Source organism: Tyto alba, unplaced genomic scaffold (assembly GCF_018691265.1).
Source record: "Tyto alba isolate M040663 unplaced genomic scaffold, T.alba_DEE_v4.0 Super-Scaffold_9, whole genome shotgun sequence".
Classification (NCBI taxonomy): Eukaryota; Metazoa; Chordata; class Aves; order Strigiformes; family Tytonidae; genus Tyto; species Tyto alba.
In genome coordinates, this window is record NW_024881330.1 from 34,575,040 (window position 1) to 34,597,917 (window position 22,878).

At 37.4% G+C, this 22,878-nt stretch overlaps 1 protein-coding gene across 5 annotated transcripts in view; it reads left to right on the forward strand.

The window, feature by feature from the left end:
• JPH1 (junctophilin 1) overlaps window positions 1-16,531 on the forward strand; it is an 88,016-nt gene extending 71,485 nt beyond the window's left edge. Inside the window, exons 4-6 of one of the 5 annotated variants that reach the window (XM_042786195.1) lie at window positions 5,194-5,855; window positions 13,876-13,971; window positions 14,134-16,531. In XM_042786195.1, coding sequence (XP_042642129.1) covers window positions 5,194-5,855; window positions 13,876-13,956 — 743 coding nt within the window. In that variant the 3' untranslated portion in view covers window positions 13,957-13,971; window positions 14,134-16,531. Of the gene's footprint in view, window positions 1-5,193; window positions 5,856-13,875; window positions 13,972-14,074 lie in introns of all 5 variants that reach the window. The other 4 variants (XM_042786199.1, XM_042786196.1, XM_042786197.1 and 1 more) reach the window with 4 other exon arrangements.
• The last annotated feature ends 6,347 nt before the right edge of the window (window positions 16,532-22,878 follow it).

The window sequence follows — 22,878 nt, forward strand, 5'->3', positions numbered from 1 at the left end:
AACCTCTAAATTTTAAATACAGTTTTGCAAGTTATGATGACCTAATTAAGCACAGTCTCATTGTAATGCCAGGTAATTCCCAAATTAGCATTTTTGCACAGGGTATATACCTACAGCGTCTTCCATCCAAATCACTTTTAACTGATTTAAAGGTTGTGGCTGGGCCTTTCACAGATCGGAGGGGGAGAGGAGGATCCTCACCTCTTGTGCAGCAGCCAGCCAGTTTACGACTGGGAGTACAGATCCACCGTAAGGACCGGAGACACACAGGTGACAAGGTAGCTAGAGTCCGATAACCTCTGCTTACCTACAGGCTCTTACAGGAACCCACTTCAGTCATGTATGAGTCCAGGGCTGCAGAACAGGCATCTTCTGTCATGTATGGTGAGAGCCCCTCACCTGTATTGCACCGTGTCTCTAGCTTAGCTCAGAGAAACCTACTCTCGCGACGCTTTCTCGCTGCTCCCAGAGAGTGGAGTTTCTAGTGGAGTCCTAGTGGAGTTTCTCACAGCATTCCCACTTTTCACAGTGAGGAATGAACCCCTCACTGTGAAAATGTTTCCTCTGGAAATCGTTGATATCAACAGAATTCCCTGTCTTAAACAATTTTGGTTCAGGGAAAAGCTTTTAAACTTGAGTGTCCACTGTATACTTTCTTTTTCCATGTTATAACAAGACGTAACATTATAGCAAGTAAGATGTTATAAGGTGTCCAAGGTCGTACAGGAGTATGTGGAAAGTTTCAGGAGAGTAGGATGCAGTGGATTAACTCTTAAAGAAAATAGTGCCATACAAAACTAAAATATACTAGAATATAGTGTATTTTAGTTTGCATAGTACTATTTTTAGTTCAATATTCTAGTATATTTTAATTCTGTAAATTACTAGTTACTCTATTACTTCCTAATATTAGAAAAATACAGAAATGTTCTTGTATTACTTGAAAATGCATTGTCCTGCAGTCCTGCCATAAAACACCAGAATTTTTGTTTGACTGATGTGTTACTACAGAAGTCCTTTTTGCCAGGTAAAAGAAGCATTAACTTAATAATTTTGAGAATATAGAAGTCGTCATACTAAAATAAGACAGAAGCTTATTAAATTATGGAAATTAGATTTATTGAAGGTTTACTCAGTTAGATGTATTGACTGTGAAATTCAGAATTGCTTCTCAAAGGATCACCAGCCCTGCTGTAAGGAATCCTGGTGCCTTCAGCACTTCCTGAGCTTATCCTCATTCAGTCCCACCCTTTTCCCATATTGTCACCTTTTCTCTTTCACAAAGAGGCCAAAATACGTGAAAGTGGTTGGATTGAATAGTGAGGAGTATGGCCTGAAGCTAGTATACATAAATATATATCTACTCCCTTTTCCTCAGTAGCCTAGGTGCATTCTGCAATCCCTCTCAAGCTTCAGATTTCATCCTGAGCTAATAAGGCATAAGGTCTCTTCTTAGTCTTCTAGGGAAACACTGGATGCATTTACAGTGCTCTGCAAGATGACATTTTCAGATACTGCTTGAATCACAATCCTGAAACAGCCCCATGCTGCCAATACGTATGTCTCACTAGGCTATGGGGGAAAGCATGAGGCTGTCACCTCTCTGAAAATGCTGTGGCAGAACCAGGGCACCCTTCTCTTCTCATTTACAGGGATGGCCATGCTGTCACATCACTTACTGGAGCCCTTCCAGGAGGAAAGGCATGTTACACAAGAACTTCAGAAGAAATTCTAGATTTAGAACAACTATGGGTGTGTCTGCAACCAAACCAAAGCTTCCCTCACCCCACATCCATCAATGAAATGCTGTTCAAGCTGACCAGCAGAGACAGTATGAGACTCTACGTGCATACATTGCACACACCCACACAGTCCTTTAGCTTTCAGAGGCTATTCCCCCCAAATACCAGCTAACCTTTTAATGGCACCATCCAGCTGCTGGCATCTCAACAGCTGTGTGAGCCAAAACCACCCCATGGCTGACCTTCAGCAAGCAAAGGGGCATCAATTTTGTACCAACGGTAGCAGAGCCAGCCTGTCACTCTCAGAAAACACACAGGTTCATCCACAGAGAAAGCTTATCTTTACTTGGTTAGAAAACATTTCCTGGTTCTGCTTTCCAGACCAGGTTCTCCTTAGGCACTTAGACATCTCGTGTCTAGGAATATATCTAGTGGTTGATTGAACTGCAAACTGAAGAACAGAACTCTGTGTTTATTTCCTAGATAGATAATCCCACCTTACCTTCTTCCCATTCTCAAATCGTATTCTCTTCCTCATTAAGTTCAGGCAGATGAGAAATCTTGTAGGATCAGATGTTAGTGACTCCCTTTCCAAATTCACTTGGCCCTACTTCCTTCAAACTTGTGCTGTAGAGTGCTCTTATGCTGAAGAAAACAGACTCTGTTGTCCATGTCTGTAGTGCTAGATAATGCCTTTAACAAAGGGGACAAGATGAGTCCTGACAAGTATTCTTCGTCCTCAGAAGGGAGTGGGAACTGTGTTCCTGCTGCTTGTTGTCAGTGGTTCAGACAGGTGCATAACATGATTGTACTGAATACATTGAACAGATGTAAAGAAAGTCCTTGGACAATCTCCAAAGCTAACTTCAGCATAGAGCCAAGAATCTGAGTGTTGGAAAGACCTGCCTGGCAAGATGGGAGGCAAGGGATGTATCTTTAATAGCCATATGTGATGTACTGGCGGGTGGGACAGAGGGCTGCTGTGGTATGTAAAGGCAATTGCTAAATGTCTGGTCAGACACCCTCAGACATTAGTTGGATGCAGATGGCTAGAGCTTTCTCTGGTGGGGCTCAGTGTCATTTAGCATCAAATATTGCCAAATACCCAGTAAAAATACAGCATTGTTAGCCTATTGACACTTACCTTCTTTGGGAAGCTCCAGCTAAAAATTATATTTTTGTTTTGGTTTGAGTTTTTTGTCTTTCACTCTACCAGTCTCTCATGGAGTCATGGGAAGCTGAGACTTGGCTCCCTTCTTGTTCAGAAATTCCAACACAGTTGGAGGTCTCAGGAGAGAGAGTCCCTCTGGCCAGCCTTGGGAGGCTTTTAGTTGATTGTAGGAAACAGTGGGGAGGGGTGACATTTCTGAGTCCCAGATGTGCTATTTATGAAAGTGACTTCAGTCCACCAAGTGCCATTCGATATTAGTAAAAGTCATCATCTTTATAGATATTGAGTAGTGGAGAGCTGTCATAGGATGTGAATTTCCTAGATAGGTGAGGAACAGAAGAGATGCCATTTGAGCAGCATTATAATACTGAAGAGATGGTATTCTAATAGTGTGGCTTTCAACACAGCAGTCATAAGGAGCAAAGTAATGTGAATGTGTCCACATAATAATCATTGCAATTTGTCAGCTCCATGGCTTGGGCTTAAAGGTTAATCAGAGCTTTTAGCTCTCCTTTTTTCTTTACACTCCCAATTGCATCCCACATGAAAAGAGAACTGAAGCTTATGCATGTTAAAACCCTCATCGTTACCTTATGCATCTCAGCAAAGATGGAAGGAAATCCCCTACATGATGGACAACTTGGTTAATGGCGATCATAACTGTAACTTTATATATGGTAACCTTTAATTGGTGTTGTGCTGCCTTTCCCTTTTACCGGGAAGATTATAAAAACCCATAAAAACCAAGCCTCTAGTCTTCTCCCTCTGTGCAGGCTTAACTCCTCAAAGCTTCCTCCTCAAATGTCATATGATAACAAATCCTGGCTTGTCTGTGTCTAGCCTTCTTTCTCAGCAGCTCCCTATTTCCACCCCTGGTTTTCAGAGGTGCCAAAAACGTTGTGATTTTCCTGCGTAAAAGACCTCGCATGCCGAGTAATTCTTCTTCTCAGCAATGCTTACTTACCAGATGACTCAGTAACTTCCAAAAACTTCATGCTGCTCTTCCTTCCTCTCATCTTAGCGCTGTGTAGTGATGCATATGCTTCTGGCATCTGTAAAAACACTGTATCTGCCTAACACAGCTAGAGCCTCTTTTAAACTTAAAAGCAGAAAAATGTGTGTAGACATGCTTCTCTGGGCACAGAAATTCTCTATGACATAAAACACAGATAAGCCTCACTTACAGAAGATATAAAAATCAAAGGAAAGTAACGGTGCTAGCAAATATAGAAGTAGAGAAACAGTTGCAATGTATGTGGCAGAAGCCATTACTGAACGTACAGAAAGGTCATTGCAGTTCTTTATTCACAGAGCTCCCCAGCTTCTGACTTCTTATGGGACCTGATCCTGGGATGTGGCCTCTAGGAAGAAAAGTAGAAAACGCTGCCCACACTACAGACAGATTTACAACAATTTTTACAAATTGTTGTTTCTTCAACAGAGCGTTTGCTCAGGTGTTATCATTGAACTGTTAAATCAGACAACCAAAATCTGGATCAAAGCATCTCAGTCAGCTTGTCTTTATATAAACAGCTGCATAGAAATGCACCTTGATAAGTGAGTCCTAGTGGTGAATGTGCTCATAGGGTTTGGGGGAACGATATTCTTCATACTGGCTGCTCTGTATTTCCCTAGTGTACATGAGAGAATTTGTCTCCCTAGCTTCTAATCAGGAATTGTGTTACCACTGGAGTGGTTAACCTGGGTCTTCATATGGTAAGTGATCAGACTAAAAAGATAAAGCCTGTGTGTGACAGTTCAAGGCACATATATATGTAGAAAAAACAAGCTAACATGCACACAAAAGGAAAAAAAGTGATTCAAGCCCTATTTCCTGTAGGTTATAAGGGCAGAAGAAAAGTTTCATTCTGATGGTTAATTACTTCCATGTCAAACAGATATTATGGTCATGAGGGCTGAAGTTAAGCAGATTAGGGTAATTAAACAAAACATACCTCAATGATAGTTACATAAGGTAAGTCAGTCTTCAGTCCCTCAGACTTCATTCAGAAACAGTTTATGTCCTATGACCCTTTGCAAAGCTGAAGACATAAAGTAAACCAAATCAGTAAGCAGTCCCAACAGTTATCAAAAAGTACAGTAACTTCAACTACTGAGCAATTTAGAGTAATTCACTGTGGATATCAGTGAATTTTTGGTAACACCTGCCCCTGACAGCATTTTAGCAAGGTAGTCCAGTCCAACATCCCAATACAATAGTTTCACTGCGAAGCCTAATTTTTGTTTTAATCATAATATTTCTATTACATTATTTTTCAGGCCCTGATTATATCAAACAAAAATTTCAAGAAGGAATGGACGTGAAAGAAAAATCTGACGAAAAAGTTCAGGAAAAACCATCTACCCCAAAAGAGTCACCTCACTTCTATCGAAAAGGTACTACACCCCCTCGAACCCCAGAAGCAAGTCCAAGGCATAGTCCTCCTCTTTCTTCTGAGCCTTCTCCTTCAAAACAACTGAAAAAGCAAAACTCCACATCTGGGGCAAGACTCAGTCAAGAAAAAAAGCTTTTAGCCACTGAGAATATAACACCCACAATTAACAAGCCTTTATATTCAAAAGCACCAATGAAGGAGGAAGTAGCTGTGAAACACCAGCCAAAGTTTTCAGCCCATCACAATCCCATCAGCACAGAGAATGGGGAGCTTCATGGTCACTACCATGGCTATTATGTAAAGATGAATCCAACAGTGCTTCCACAGGAGCTCAGGGAAGAAGATGAATATGTCAACTCATCACCGTCAACACTTGCACGGATACCACCCTCACAGAAGCCAAGTCCTGCTAGATCTGGGGGTAAGCCAGATGCCAAAGAAAACAAACCTGACACAAAAATTAAGAAACCAGAATTTGCTGCACCAAAGAACCCAGCTAATAATGAGTCACATTCAGCTGTGGAAAAAGAAGTAGAAAACAGCTCGGTGAGTACTGAAAGAAACCTTTTCACTTTCACTGCCCTTTTGCCTCCTACTGCTGAGCTTTGCAACCTAAACACAGGCAAAGCTCACTTCTGTCAAATCTTTACCCGGATACAATCTGCTAGCTAGAATCCACTATACCAGACTGGAGCGAGGAACAAATACTCCAGTCATTTATATTGTCCTTTTTGAAAACTGGGGAGGGAGAGTTGATAACCAGATACTGGCAATCTACTGAAACATGAATCGCTGTTGCATCCGTAAACAGAGAAGTGTGTTACTGTGTGCATGTGTATATATATGTGCATTTTGTGTGCTTGCTGATGAATATTTGCAGATATACATATACATATATATATATATTCCCCCACAAACAAAAAAGCAATGTTTCTTGTACTTCAGTGGATAATTAGGCAGTATTGGCAGTTACATTCATGCTTTTCCCCAAAGGTCTACTTTTGACTGCCATTGGAGGTAAGATACTGGCCTCTGGTTTGACCCAGTCCAGACTGTCTCCCATTTTCATTTTATTCTCTGTGTTGACTGTAGGGTCTATAAACAGGCAATTCGCATCAAAATATTAACTGGTTTTAAATTCTTACTTCTAACAAGGCTTGCATTTTACAGTGAGGTGAAAATTTGTACTTTCTTTTTCATCAGGAAGTGGAGAAAGAGTTTTAAAACTATACATTTGGATCAGTCTGAATCTGAATCTCATTATTATTTTGAAATAATAGAACTACTAATAGTTATGCAGAAAAGGAGAGATGACTAATAGCATTTCTATTACATGTTAGAAGAAGCCAGATTATCTAATTCAGAATCTCTGATGATGGTAAAACGATTTCTGGGCCAAGAGAAACTTAGGAAAATGTTAGTTGTAAATCCTAAAGTTAACTTTTAGCAAATGAAGAGGTCTAGAAAAATGTCATAATGTTTCTTTTTTATAAGCATTGTTCCTTTGAATCATTTTTGGTACTTCAGTAGAAATAAAAACAGTGTGTCATTACTGATGGGATAAACAGAATGACCCATTCCATGAAATCCAGATAGCCTAGCACTGATCTCAGGCAAAACAGTTGAATAATTGACACCAGACTTCATTAATAAGGAATTGAAAAATAGATAGATGTAAGAATTTGCAACCAACATTGTAAAAGATCATGTCAAACAAGTTTGACATCTTCAGGTGTCAAAAACAAGTTTGACATCTTCATATGCTCAATCAAGAAGGTCACTTGATTTGCTTTTACAGTTGTGTATTCTGACAAGGAAGCCAGAGTAATGCAAAGGCTAAATGTCACATTACACTAATTTTTTTAAAACTGACTGATGATTCTCAAAAAGTCATTAGAAAAATATTGCTAATTTGTTATTATTCTGGTGAGGTCACTCTTGGCTTAATTCTGCTGCTCCATTTTATTAACATTCTTATTAATGACGTGGAAGAGGGCATAAAAGTATTACCCATAAAGTTTATAGAAGACACAAAGACCAGGAAACTAATAAATAATGAAGACAATGGATCACCAATATAAGCTGATCCAAATCACCTGTTAAGACCTTTCTTATACTTTGCAAGTATAATTACCCATGTGCAGCACAGCAAAACATAAGATTGTATATTCAAAGACAGTTAATAGATCCTGGCCCTGCAGGATCACAACTGGAAAAGGTTGGTGGATCAGGAGCAAGAGAGGCAACTGAGCATGAGCTCCTGGTCTGCTGCTGTTGTTCAAAGATGTTAATATAATCCTTAGATTTAACAACAGGAAAGATTAAGCAAGAGTACATGGGAGTATGTTTTATCTGGTTTTGGCACTGGTGCAACCACTTCTGGAATAAAAGACTGTGTCCATAAATCAGGGATTTAAAATGAAAAAACCCTTAAGAAAAAGTCTCACAAAGAGCTGCAAGAATGATTAAAACCTATCTTACAAGGAAAGATTCAAGGAAAAAAAGTCTGACACATTAAGTCAATTTCTGTAAGTACACTTTATAAAATAGTTTCCCAAGCTAACAGACAAATGTGTAAGAAGATCCAACAGCTGAACAGACTTAGATAAAAGTCTTGTTTTAAGTTGCTTTTAATGGTATTAATTAAATACAACATCACTTTTCACATGCCAAGTTTTTGGAGCTGTCACTTGATAGTTTGATAATAAGCATTTTGCCAGGATGATATCCTTTAGTTCAGCAGGGAGCTTATATTCTGTTTTGTGTGGATCAAAGTAGTTGTTCGCAGTGGTTTTGTAATCTGCAAATCTGTATTACAGCTGATATCAGCCCTTTAACCTTTCAAATCTCACAGATAGGACTCCTATGTAGGGTAACACAAAGCTGTCAGGTTTGTAGATGTTGAGTGAGCATGCACAGAATTTTAGCTTGAATTGAATCTTTTTGTTTAACTCTGGTGAAAATAACTGGCTAGAAACAGTCCTTATTTTTCCTACATTCCATCCAAACCAAATAATGGTTTGGAGCTAAGGGAGGATAAGAAAACAAGTAGGGCATCTAAAGAGCAGTTTATTGACCTCCTAGAATAATCAGGATAAGGACCGTGAACCTATAGCCTGTTATCAGGAAATTGTATCAGATATTGTACATTAGCTACTGTTTGTTTACTGATATTACAAGTTATCTGGGAACCATCCCTCTGCTTCATTTGGAGCACCCTAATTGCATTATTTGTATTATCAGCATTTCAATAAAGAAGGAAGGTAGAGGTTAGGAACTGATTTTTAATATAACAGTATTTAAGATATACATAGCTGTATGTGTTTTTTTCAAAGATATCATCCATATGTATCTATAAATTTGCCTTTATAGAATAAGTTTCCTACATACTTATTTCTTTAAAGTGCTGAAATGAGTAAAAATCCTAAAAAAATTAAAGCAGAAAGGAGTAGCCTACTGGCCTAGCAGTCTGAGGGAGAGACTTAGTTCAGAATGACTGTTAACACTGCATGGAGACTTTTCTTTTTAATTTTTTTGTATCGCCTTTCAACTTCAGAAAAACAGTAGCCTGTTCTGCATTGCTCTTGGACTGAGCTCAGTCATGTGCTGGAGTTACACAGTGGCTGGCCCAAGAGTGCACAGTTACTGAGGAGGAGCCAGATTAGTGTACTTCTCTTTATCCTAAACACTTCTGAATGTTGAGAGACTTCAGAATTCTAGGGCTGCACTGGGGAATTGTTTTGTTTTAGTCAATAATTGCAATTGCTTTATAGTCATCTTGAGAAATTATTTTGTTGGGGTTTGAAAGTAAATCTGGTTTAGATCCTCCATAAAAGTTTAAAAATATATTTGTTAAGGAATATAAAGAGAAAATAACTCTCACTCTTATGAAAAGAGAATGAAAACTCATGGTTTTGGTATGCAAAAGTGAATCTATAATATTTATTGAGCACTTTCATTAGAATATCTAAAAGTGCTGTATAAAATTGGGCTGTGTTTTTCCAAGTTTCCAGTGATAATGCATTAAGAACATAGATACAGAATGTAAGATTTTCAGTTCTTCGTTCCATGTATCAAAATTAAAACCATTTCTCAAAACTGAATAAATTTTAATTTGGATTAAGAACTTTAAACAGTTTTATTTACAGAAGAGTCTGCAGCAGCTGTTTTAGTAATCAAATTCATGTTTCATGTTTTCTGTGAATCTGTTACATCCTTAAGAATGTCATTGAATATCATCTGTGCAATAAGTTAGGTATAGGAACAGTATTGATTCTCTAGATATCCTCATTTCTGGCATTATACTTGAAAAATATCAGCACATACTTCTTGTGCCACACATAAATGTGTTTGTGTACTTATTTTCTCGTGTTCAAAAATCAAAGTTTCAAATTATTTCATAACTCATAAGAAAGAGTCATAGTTTTATCAAGGTGAAAACACGCATAAGGCACGATGACAAAGTCACCTTTCATCAGTTGCTCCAAAATAGCTGTCTGTTTCTAGGCATTTACCCTAGTGAGAGATAAATCATCCTTTTTTTCCGCTGAGAATTAACCAGTACTAACTGTTGTTTCTAATTGCTCGTTAGCAGCCTTTAGCCTCTATATCAGCTTGCATGCTGCTATTATGAGCTTATTTGAGATTGTCTTGGATTTGGGAAAAAGTAGGATTGAATTGCAAAAAATACCATGGTAGTGTACATTCATGAATACACTTTTTATTTGCCTGATTATGTGTCCATGTGTTGCTCTATGTCAGGTACAAGCCCAGGCACAAGTGTTCTACTTTATTGTCATTTTTTCGTTTTGTAGGTAAAGATTTTCAAGCCACACAGTGTTTAGCCTGGTACTTACCCGTATCTAAAATCATTAAGTGTTGCTGAACGTTACTCAGTGTGCTTCTGCTCTAATCTCTTTGTTCACTCAACATCCAGTTAGTAAGGGATATAACTACCATGACATTAGAAAAATAGATCAGTATTTGCCTGATCCTAAAAAAACCTCTGAGCAAGAACTTTATGCTAAATTTAATGGACATCCCTGATGCAATGGGATTACAAGACTAGTCTTAATACTTCCTGGCACTACATTTTAGGAAAATAACTTTCTTTCCTCCCCAAACAAAAACTAACCGTATGGTTATATTTTTAGCTACGTAGGTGTGTGACTTACTAGAAGCTGAAAGGGCAGTTTTTAAGCAGGACTGGAGTTTTTCTACTACAGCTTCTTTAGTGCACCTGTTCTAGTCACTCTTGGACTGTTCAGACTAATTTTGGCTTTTGCTATTTTAAGCCCTTGCAGGACACTGAAGTCTTATTTATGGCATTTGTCTTAAAGCATTAAATGCTCATTTTATAGGTGTATACAAAACAGGTAGTGGTTTATTGCATAATAACCACATGCTCTGCAAATATTGTTTGATCATTTTTTACTCTATCAGGAAATTTCGCTTTGGGCTGAAAGTTGCAGTTATCAGATGAGGAAACAAAATGCGCATAGCAGGCCAAAGAAGCTGAGATTTACTTCTTTGTATAAAACATAGACTCATTATCATCGACAGATAACACATTTTTCTTTCATCTTCATAATAAAATCAACAACCCTGTTCTTAAGGTATCACCTTGTACTGTCTTTGTAGATGAGATTTCTTGGTTCAAACCACAACCCTTAGATGTTTTAGCTTGATTTATCTAATGTTATCATGGTCAGATTGTTATACCTAACCTGACTGACAGATGCATTGCTAGAGAAGTTCACTGCCACTCCACCAAGCTTAATTCTGAAAGAGTATGCACTAATGATACTGAGTTGCTGTTTGAGCTGCAGTCACAACTTGCCATTCAGCCAGAAGCTGTCTTGCAGCTATCAGGATGCAGTTTCAGGATATAATTCAGGTAATTAATGAGTTCCTGGCTCCTGTGAAGTCCTTGTAGGTCCAAATTTTACTTCAATGGTAGTAAATCAACTTTATTTCCATGGATTTTCAAATATGCAAAGTATTAGACAAATAGTGGGGAATGTTAATGGTATTAAGCAGCGATGACTTCACAGTTTCTTGCAATCCCTGGTGCAGTACAACTGTAAAATCTTTAGGTGGGATCCCAAACTATAAAGGAACTACTGTCCTGATTTTGATCACACAGGGAGTCCCTATTAGATTCACAGAATGATTTGGGTTGGGAGGGACCTTAAAGATCACCTCATTCCAGCCCCCCTGCTCCGGGCAGGGCCCCCTTCCCCCAGCCCAGGGGGCTCCCAGCCCCGTCCAACCTGGCCTGGAACCCTTCCAGGGAGGGGGCAGCCACAGCTGCTCTGGGCACCCTGGGCCAGTGTCTCAGCATTGGAGAGAAGGATGCTGAATCCAAATCTTAGTGAAAATTTATGATGTAATCACACTTCTTGTAGTGAGATACGTAACATTAGCATGTATGTACTATTCCTGTTTGTCTGTGAATCTGGGATTTTTTTTCTTGCAAAAGAAGAAGTCATTAAATGGAAGGTTCACTCTAAGGGTGTTGTCACTGACATTCCAAGGCGGTAAAACAGCTTCTCAAAGTAGCTGTTGTTTCAAGTAAAATATGTTTTATTGTTCAAAGTCTTCCAATATGGCTTTGATGCATGACTCAGGCTAGCTCAATTGTGACCGTGACAGGAAGAGAAAGAAGAAATTAACCTTGAGGTACACGCTACTACGGCGAGGCTGCTCACAGTGCTGTGGTCAGAAATGTACCCATATCTGGAGTCATGCTTTTCTTTTATGCCTGTTCCCTGTCACCAAGTGTCTCATGTTCTTTGGCACATAGTGGCTCACTTCCAGTAAGAAAGAGGGAACATGGTTCCACTTCTGTTCTGTGACCCGATGGTTAAAACATACCACTGGTAAGTGGGAATTTGTTATTCAGAATCCCTTTGACTAAGCTGACCTTAAACCTAATCTTCGATTTCATATTGAATATTTTAGACATTCTGACATTAAGCAAAATGTTGCTGCCAATACCATTACCCTGATGGCAACATTTAACTATCATCCTGATAGTCATTGTTTGAACTTGAACACTTGGTTCCTCAGCATGTGAACAGATACCTCTGAACAGGTACACAGGGAACTTTGTGGCCTTTATGGATAGAGGTGCTGGCTGGGTTTAGACTCCCCAGAGATTTAAGGAGTAATTGACGTAACATATTTTGTGACTTAGTCAAGAACTTAGGAGTCCACATCTAGCTGATGGTCTGCCATCTTAACTTCTTACTGTGTAAAGGTGTGTTCTGGTAGAAAGCGCTTAATGAGACTGTTTCAGGATGAGACCGTGTGATATAATAATGACACAAGTACTATTCAATACCTGCCCAGTTACACTGCTGCAGCAAATTAATAATAGCAAGTTCTTACACCTTAACGTTCCAGAAATTATATAGCTAATGTTACTGTTGCCATGAAGCATAATGAACAATGAGGCAAGGCATACCTCGTGTGGAAAGTGAAAATAATTATGTCATTTCTAATGAAATAAATACCTTCTTATGCAAGCCAGTGAACTTCCTGTAGCTCAGAAGAAAGTTTTCTGCAGAGATTTTTTAGTAGGCTTTTTTGTGATTTAGGAAGGTATTGTCTGAGTGAAGAGTTTTTCTGTTTCTACTTACAGTAAGTGTGCAACCTTAAAATATAAGATGTGCAAATCTTTGTGAAAATATGTTGTAATAAAGCAAATATGTTAAAAGGAGAACAGAAGAATTGAGAATTTCCTTCTGTTCAGGACATAATTTCAAGTTGCTGATTAGAAAGCATCCATGTTTAAAAAAAATTATCCAAAATTGCTGAAAACAAGTAAAAAATTTGTTCTTTGGCTTCACAGAAATACTAAAATTATATAATGATTAAGTTTTCTAACCAAATCAAGCTCTAGCTAGGAAGGGAAGGAGTGGTTTGGCTTTCCATTCATTCAGTGCATTGGTCTGTCAGATAAGTGTCAGAGTAAATCAAAACAAGTTTAATTTTGTAGATGTAAAATTGTTTTTTAATCTGTAATGGAAACATTACTAGGTATGTTAATGCAGTGGTAAGTAACTTCTTTTTTTCCCTTTATTTATCAACAGAAGGGTATTGTTTTCAAGAAAGACACTGTCGTGTCTGTTTTGAAGTGTGTTGGAATTAGAGAAGGAACCTACTATACGGATGAAGAGCAGCACTCTGGCTTTCCTGAAGTAGTTCAAGTTCTTTGTTTTGCTTTATTTTAAGCTGATATTGCTTTTGTGTTGAAGGGTTTGTTTTCATTTGTTTATGCAGTCATATTTGTCAGATGGTTTAATCTCAGTCTGATTCAGAACAGTGTAATAATATACTCTCACCTGTATTTATCCAGCTGACTTTCACACAGATGATACTTACCTCACCTGAATACCAAGGGTAATGGCTGTGTTTCAGGAGCAGAGTCTGTATCTTAAATACTTAGGTAATCCTTCAGAGCAAGGTCAAAAACAGTAGAAATGATAAAGTCAGGTCATGTCCATTGCTGTGCACTGTGTGGAAGGTTGCATTAATTCTGATATCGTTATTTTATTTTCAGGGCCCTAACTCAGTCATGATTGCCCTGGTAATGCTGTTGAATATTGGATTAGCCATTCTTTTTGTCCATTTTCTAACTTGATTGGAATTAAGAAAGGTAAGAAAGGTCTTGTTTTCATATAAAATCACTATATCCACCCCACCTCAAACAAAGATTTAATTTCTTTGCATACTTTTAATGTTCCCTACTTTAATTTTAGCTATGCCTGAATGTGATTCAACATAGTTATTTAATAATGTAACTGTTTTGACCCTTCAGTGAAGTCATGACAACTAGTGGTGTTAGCCCACAGTTCTCTGCAGTTGTGTCATCAGCCTTTTATATGGCACCTGTCATACTCAGACACAGGGAAGGAGGCTTGGAATTAGGATGGGACGCAAGAGAGATGAAACTTGGAAAATTCAGCCAGGGGCCCAGATCAGTTTCTCTGCTGATGGCTCGTGGCTTTGGGGCCCTCTGAAAGCTGAAGCAAGCAGCCATGTTGGAAAACAAACAAAATAATCTGCTGAAGCAGCCCCGCCAGTGAAGTGCGTTGGCTTCTCCATCTGTTCCAGCAGAGTGTGACTAAACTGGAAATGTACGGAGCTGCACTTTTTGTTGATGGAAGCTAACAGCTGCCTTACTATTTTACCGTCTGATGTTTTTAGTGGGGAGATGGGAAAACGACTGCCAGAGGAATGTGGTCAGAGGATTCTGTTGCTGTGGAAGTGATTCCAGCGTTCACTCCTATCTCATTAGAAGAAATAGTCAGCAGCATCAGTCACCAGTCTTATTCCATTACCTGCTGCTTTTAACATCTTCTGCAGTGTCCTGGGAAATTGAATTTCATTTGCCTGTGCATGATTCTGTTCATTCGTTGTTTATGAAATTTGATGTATAGCCATAACACAGTGTCTAGTCCAACCTGGAAAAAGCTACCAGTCCTGCCTAGCAGCAGAAGCAGAAAATTAAATCTCTTTTTCTGATCCGAAGATAAAATTCTTAAATTCTTAAATTCATTTTCCTAAACCTGAAGAGCCATTTTGCTTTAAGGTTTAGTAAGTAATACACCATGACTGCAAAATTTAAAGATGTTGATATTTTCCTAAAAGTACTCAAATGCTTGTGCCAATAGCAAGCAAAAGTTTTCATAGTAAAAGAATAAGAATCTTAAGTGGATATCAGCACATTCTAAACAGGATGTGGAATATCAGAATAAGCCAAGAAAAAGAAGATACAGGGTTTGCATGTTAACTTTTTTTTCTTCTTTTTTTTCTTTTTTTTTTTTTTAACATTCTGGTGCTGTGGTAATTGGTGATTTGAATTATTATGTTTCAACACTGAAGTATTTTGCCAGCAGTTAAAATAAAGTCTTGTCTGAGTGCACATTAATGCCAATGACAGTTAAGCTAGCTAATGCTCATAATAAATTATCATAATTTTAAAATACTAGATTTGTGTTGAATACATTCAGGTAGAGCATTTAGAAATGTTAAGTTATTGTTTATCGATTTGATGCCTTCAGTGTCTTTAAAGTCCATTTATAATTTTACCTCAGCATTAAAAAAGCCTCAAAATCTTTCATTTGGAAAGTTTGTCTTAAGTAGTTTCACAGCCCTTTGTTCAAATGATGTGATCATGTTTCTTTTTATGTGCCATTATACTGTAATTATTGTACCCTATATTAATCAAAAGCATGCTTATTTAATGAAAATATGTGGTGTGATCATTTGGCAAGTAAATATCTTAATTTAAAGCTACAAAAAACAAAGGGCTTGTATTATGGTTTATTTTATCTCTATTAGAAAATCTTTCATACAGTATAGTTTTTGAACCTGTTTGTAAACTTTCTAAGTGTTTGCATGATTTAATGGGCAACATTCTTACAAAGTACATTAGCTATCTTTTGATGCAGCATATTAAAGTAACGCAGGTGTGGACTGAATATTGTACAGCGAAGCAGCTCCGAGCAGGGCAGTAACACCATGGTGTTTTTTACAGAAGTGTGTTGAGAATCCTGTATATTGACCAGTATGGATAAAGAAGAAAGCAGAAAGAGAGCAAATGAAAATAAACCTTGTATATTTATTTTTTAAAAAAGTTTAAATTGTGTTTTAAATTTAGGAAAGTAATTTTTAAATAAGAACAAAATTTTAAAAGTTACTATGTAAGCCTTGACATAATGGACAAAATGTTCCATCCAACAGTGAGATCATCCCCTGTCTCCTTACATGGAGAGGTAATTTTGTAACTGACGTATTTAATTCCTATTAAATGTTTATTTAAAATACTTTATGCTCTGGAAATAATGGGTAACAAAGCTTATGAAAATGTTTATAAATTTAAGTAAGCATGTTAGTACCATTTATAAATATGTATGATTTATAAGCTTTTTTAAAACAAAGCTCAAACAAATTGTTGGTATTTTTCTAAAATGTGCACAGCTGTATTTTACATGAAAGGCTATTTATAATTGGTTGTTATACTGTACACTACATTTTGGACAGCACAATGAAGCCTGCCAATGTACTTAATAATGTCATTTTGTCTATTTAAAGTTTCTCGCTGTCAAAGAATGAACTCTTTACCTATGAGTTTCTTTATTTATAATTCTTGACCCAAAATGTACAATGTACAGTTTTCACAACTGTATTTGCTCTAATAAAAATAAGTTGGTTATTAATAGTTTCAGACTAGTTTTTACCGTTTATGAATTACTTTGTTCACTCTCTGGAAGCAATTTTTCTAACAAATTCAATAAACAACGAGTGAAGCAGGAAAATGGGTGAAGTCCTGGCCCCCTTGAAATCATTGTGAGTTACTGTTTTCAACAAAATGATTCTGGGAAACAGTTAAAAGTAAGGGAAAAAAAAAAAAAAAGTCAAGTTTCCTTATGTGTTTTCTTTTATCTTCTGATACAAGATTTTTATATGTTTATAAATTTAGTATCTTAAATTGTATTCCCACTACAGGGATGGTTTAATCAATCTTGTTTTAATCACTGAGTGACTGGTCCATTAACAGCTGTTCTTGTAAGTGAATCAACAACTTTTTTAGATTTCTCTCCTCTCAAGGTCTTCATAGGTTCAAAATTAACATGAAGTTTGTGAGTCAATACTCTACAAAGATAAAATTCACCATTTCAGCTGTCTTAAAGCCACCACATTTACTAGTAAATAAGCTGAGAATTTTATTTTCTGTGATTCTAGTTCAGATTACTAGCCAACTGTACTGAAATCCTAATGTTTAGTTGATAAGGAGAGCAAGTTTTCTTAGTAGTTCCTATTTAATGGAAACATATTTTTAGGAAGTAATTGTTACCGTCTTACTCTTTAAAATAATTCTACCAGCGTGAAGCTTAACTTTAAGCATTTGTATTTTCTATGCAATAACCTACTCCCTAAAGAAGATTTTTGGCTCTTCAAGTAGAGAGAAATACATTCTCAAGAAAAATAAACAGAAATAATTATAATGCCAGAAAATTTTAAAGTCAAGTTCATTGAGACATATCTTCTCTGACATTTTGTGATCCACATTGTATAACATGTTCAATAATGAAAGTAAAGTTGACATTAAATATTTCTTAAGTTCTGTGAATGTGATAATATACTCAGGCATATATAAATCTTAACAGCAACAAGCAAAGGATTTGCCCAGAAAGAGAAGAAAAAAAAGTTTTCATAATCAGCTGAGAAATATGACAGCTTTCCCTGCCCATCAGTGTTCATTCAAAAATCAATGTGTACATAGAAATACAACCATTTTTTCTATGGTATCTGAAAGCAGATGGACATTTCTTCTCTGAGATGTTTCTGCCAGTGGTTTATATCAGTTTTAAACTTACAAATGGGTTTACGTGGGAATGCATCTGCTATGCCTAAGGGGAAAAAAAAAACATGGACACACAATGTAACTTAATGCTCCAAGATTTGCTCTAGCATGGAAAATTTTACCCTACTTCAGTGCAAGAATATTTTTTCCCAGGCAAAGTAGTTTCTCCTGCCACAGTTGTGTGTTAGCCCACAGATGCCAGTAGGCAGTGAGCTCTCACCTTTCAATCTGAAGTCTGGTTTTTTGGCCGACTCTGTTTATCTGATTAAACAATATATAGTGCACACAGGAGGGAAAAAAAAAAAAAAAAAAAAAAAAACAACCAAAAAAACGAATGATGTTGAGGTGCCAAAGGCTGACAAAGAAAGATCATCTGTTCTGTTATCATTGCTTTTTAGTGTATCTATTCCTTTCTTTACTTTGTATATATAGTCTTTACCATCAGAAAAGCAATAAGGAACACAGAGTATGGAATCTTTTACATTTGCTTTCCAAAAGGAAGAATTTGATTTGAAAGCAGAGATTTCATGACATATGACTACAAAATCAATAATACAACTGAGTGCTGACTTTAAAAGGAGTAAACGCCTCTTTGTGAGCATTTGGTTAAATGTCTTGAAATAGTTATTTACATAACTTTTAATGACACAGTGCATATCTATTAAAAGCTCCATTAAGATACAGTTACGCAATATTAAAAGATTCTAACAATGATTCTGACAATAATGTGGATGCAATGATAAAAGTCTGCAGTAATTCACTACATATTGAGCTACAGTAACATTCTTAGTTTTCATTCATGGTTGTGAATTATATCTAAATGGTTTTACTCGTAGCTCATTTGAACCGTTTAGTCAGGGGAGACAGTTCTACATGCTGTTATGGAAATGTAATTCAGTAAACAAAGCAAATGAAGAGAAGGGAAATTAAATAAGCCTTTCAAATGAAGTAGTCTTCTTATTCTCTTATTTAATATTCACAGAAACAGGAAAAAATAGAAATTATATTAAGTCTGAGGAAGAAGCTGTGTATGCCAGTATGCTGTAGCTGAGCCATCTACAGTATCCATCTTGATTTTTTTTCTACTGGATGCAGAAACTGCAAAATAAGAGATATTACACCTCCTACCATTGTAGGAGGTAAACATGATTTCCATACACAACGCCTTTAAGAAAAACTGTCTGTAATGTCAATAACTTTTAGACTAAGAGGAAGAAGTAAAAAATTCATCTATGTAAGCAGTTTATGTTGTGACCATCACTGTAACAGCTGAACAAATCCCCCACCCCCATAAAACCAATAGCTGTAATGAAGCTGTTAACAGAATTTGTTAAAATATCTCATGTTTCTTCTTTTTGTTTGCTACGAAGCAGGGGGAAGGGGACTGGGTAGAGCAGGAAACAGATTACTTTTTTTAACCTGTTAATCTAAATTTCATCAAGTCAATATATGTTTGTTTCAGCTAATGCTTTTCACAATCATCACTTCGGAATGGTTATCTAGGAGAATTTAGGTGCAAACTGGCAGTATACTGACTACTGTTTCTCCAGGATGAAGGGTTTGAATTTTTTTCAGTGATGGAAAAGAACAGGGTTTTCCTTACCACAACTGAAATGGTTTTGGTTGTGTTTTTTTCTGTGGTTCCACTATTTTTTTTAATTAACTTTTATCCCTCACTGCCCACCCATTCCCCCCAACTCTAGCAAATTCAACTTAATCTCCTTTTCCCCATACACAGCCATTTGCCCCCACACTTCAGCCACTTACTCCAGTAACACATGCTTTTTCTATTGGGCACACTTGTTTAAGCAGCGAGTTTAGGTCTCTATGGCTATGGAAGCCATCTCTCTTGCAGTTTGTCCTACACCGAATTGCATGTGTCATGTCACAATTTTAATTTGGTTCAGTTTCCCGCATACTGTTGGTGCTGGTTGATGCAACTATATTCTAATTTCAAATCTGTACTCACAGTCTCCAATATCAGGACAGTAATTTAAACACAGTATGTGGGAATTGAAAAGAAAATGACTGAAAATGCTATACACAGATTTCTAATGGCTCTTTGTAATTCATAGAAACCAATGTAGTGCTGTCATCGTTGAGAAGTCTGGTATCAGCTGGGTTATGAACTCCACTGCAAATGTCCACAGTAAGATTGTGAGAAAGACTGGCCATATAGCTGAGGCAGATTCTCAACTCAGAAGACCAAGGAGTCCTGCTGAGGGTTATGAATTACTGGGGCAGTGTGGTATGATGATTTCTGGACTTGATATACAAATCTGCGGGTTTTTAGACAGAATAAAATACATCCTCTGTTGGAAATTTTGTTTTGCTCACTTGCCTGAGCTTTCATATGTCTTCCTCCATGTCTTATACTGATCAATCAGACAGCTCTGTGAAAACTGGGGCACATAAATTTAGACCAGGACTAGGTTTTACTTTCATAAGTGGCTTCAATATTAATTAAGTAAAGAGCAATAAATAACAGAGAAGTGAATTTTAGGCTTTAAGCCATAGGTTTTGAACTCTACTTTTTTTTTGTGCTAATTTATCCAAGTTGGAAAAAAATACAGAATACAGACAAAGAGTAGAATTCCAGATGTTAATTTTCACAATAATAATGTGTACATTAATCCGTGACAGTACCGGAATTCCTTTGAGATCAACACATAAACTTGAGAGAGGAGACATGTCTTTCTCAAATTTCCAAATTGTGGTTCACTGAATGGCAGCTTGGCAGAGACACTATGAGACCACAAAAGCCAGATCTTGACCAAGGTTTTTGAGAATGGCTGCCCGTATTTAAAGTTCTTGGTCTACACTTAATGACTTAAATTTAAAAATTTTCCAGCTTCTGGATATCCTGAAGTTACTATTCAGAGACATTTGTGGAGAGAGGAAGGAGGGAAGCAGGAGGAAATCAGCTATTACGCTGAAAACTGCAGCCTGTGAGAATGTTGAATCTGGCCAACGTATATGCCAAAGGTTGACAGCATTTAGATCTGGATTTTGGATCAGCCATTGGAGCTACAGGCTCTAATTTGGGGATTTCAGTCAGAATCTGAATCCGGATCTGATTCCAAGAACACACAGCTGAAATGCTTGAACTGGGAGCGCTTCTAAGGAAAAGGGGGAAAAAGGTTAGTTAAAATCAGGCTGCAGTAACTCTGGGTTAATTAAACCATTACGTTCTCTACTTCTGGAACAGTGTCATTAATGAATTTAACAGTGCAATTTTACAATATTCAGGACATGTTCCAGAGAATACCTCTGACAGTATTATAAGATGATGGTGCTTAATTATTTATCCATTTTTAGCTGCAAAGTACTTTTCTCACGTAATACCACCCAGTCTTCAAAACTATTGTAAACTGCGTTCCATTTTAATTATGACAGTTCTAGATTTTGTTTAGACCACTGAGGAGAAAGTCAGGAAAGGATGGGATCGGCTACCATGGAAACAGTGAAGGCAGAAGAGCACCAGCAGAATTTCATAGGGGCTAGGACTAAAAAAGACATTCTGCAAAGAGAAGGTAGTTGAAAGACATTTACATCACAGCGGATGGCTTCTATACATTCCTACCATAGATTGCAACAAGCCTCCTCTTGCACCCATGATATACAGCAGAACATGTATTGTCAGGATTGGAAATTAATATTTAGGAGCAAGGAGATATAGACATGTTGAAATCAAAACCAGAAGAGAGTAGAAAGTATGGGGAAAGGAAAGAAAGTGAGGGGAAAGGAGAAGCCATGGGGGACCTGTATGTGCTAAAAAGAGGGAAAAGGGCTGTTTATGGAGAGAAAAAATATGAAGAAAATGGATGGTATCAGGTGCAGAAGAAACTGAAGTTTATTAGATAGGAATATGAAGAGGGTAGAAGAATGAGAAGTAACTGTCCTCAGTACACAAACAGCTGCTCTAGAAAGCTGCTTTCCGTGCCCATGAGGATTAAGACAAAAACAGATGGACTTAAATTGCATGAAAATTGAGATCCAAGTTAGGCATGAAGGAAAATGTTCTAATTGTAGGAATAATGTCTTTGAATTAGATTACTACGGAAACAGTAGGATTTCAGGTGCAGTATATTTTTACACTGGACAAGGTTACAGAGCCTTGAGTGCCCTTTATGGCCTATTTCGTATGATTTTGTGCTAATTATGATGGAATCTGGGCATTAGGCAGAGGTGTGAGGGGAAGGAGCTGGGGGACTGGACATGAATGAACCCTTCTTTATAGGACACATAAATTACTCAGGGGGAAGAGAAACTTAAAAGGAGGGTGTTAGGACAAGACATGTAAGGAAGGATGTAGGAAGAAGAAAACATGAGCAGTAGAGAGTCAAGAAGAATGTGAAGATTTTGACCGAATGCACACATGAGCAGAGGGGATAATTGGCCAAAACCCACAAATGCTAAGCTGAAGAGGGTGTGTGGTGCAGGAAGGAGTAGAAGCAAGAAGTGAGATTGGAAGTTTCAGGCACTCCTGCAAGAACACCACACTGAAGCACAGCAAAGATGGCTTAGGAGCCCAAACAAGACCCAAGAAGCAACACCAAGGAAGCTTCAGGTCTTTGATGACAGCACAGGTGCCCACCTCCCTCATTTTCTCAGCTGAAGAATGGTCTTTCATACCATTTTAAAATTGTGGGAATAATTGAAGTTATCAGGAGGCCTGCTTTTAGTAAATGTTCAGGAAAACATCTGTGTCCAAAACCTGCAGAAAACAGCAGCTTGCTCTTACAGCAGGCTGACTTGAGTTCCACTGAAAGAAGTCAATAATGCAGACATGGTAGTGGTACATTTTACTGACTCTTTGTATAAAACTGCTCTAAGGAAAATATACAATGGGATTTTTCTGCTATTAAGGATGTGAAAAAACAAGAGAAAAGTAAACCACTATATAATCATACAAGCTCCCCATTTGAAAGAACATTAATGCAAATTTACAGATTTACTTCTCTGTGAGCATCTCCTAAGACTACAAAAATGTTGGTATTTACACTGATTCGCTGCGGTACCAAATGTTGCATATGCTCTATAGACTGTTGTTGTGAGTCACGCAAGAAATTACGTAACATTTGGAAATACATTCAGTCATCTGCTTGGTACAGAAATATTGCTGGCAGATTCTTAACTCTCTTTTATCTCTACAGTCTTCATCATCCATGTTAAGTGTTATTTTCATGCAAC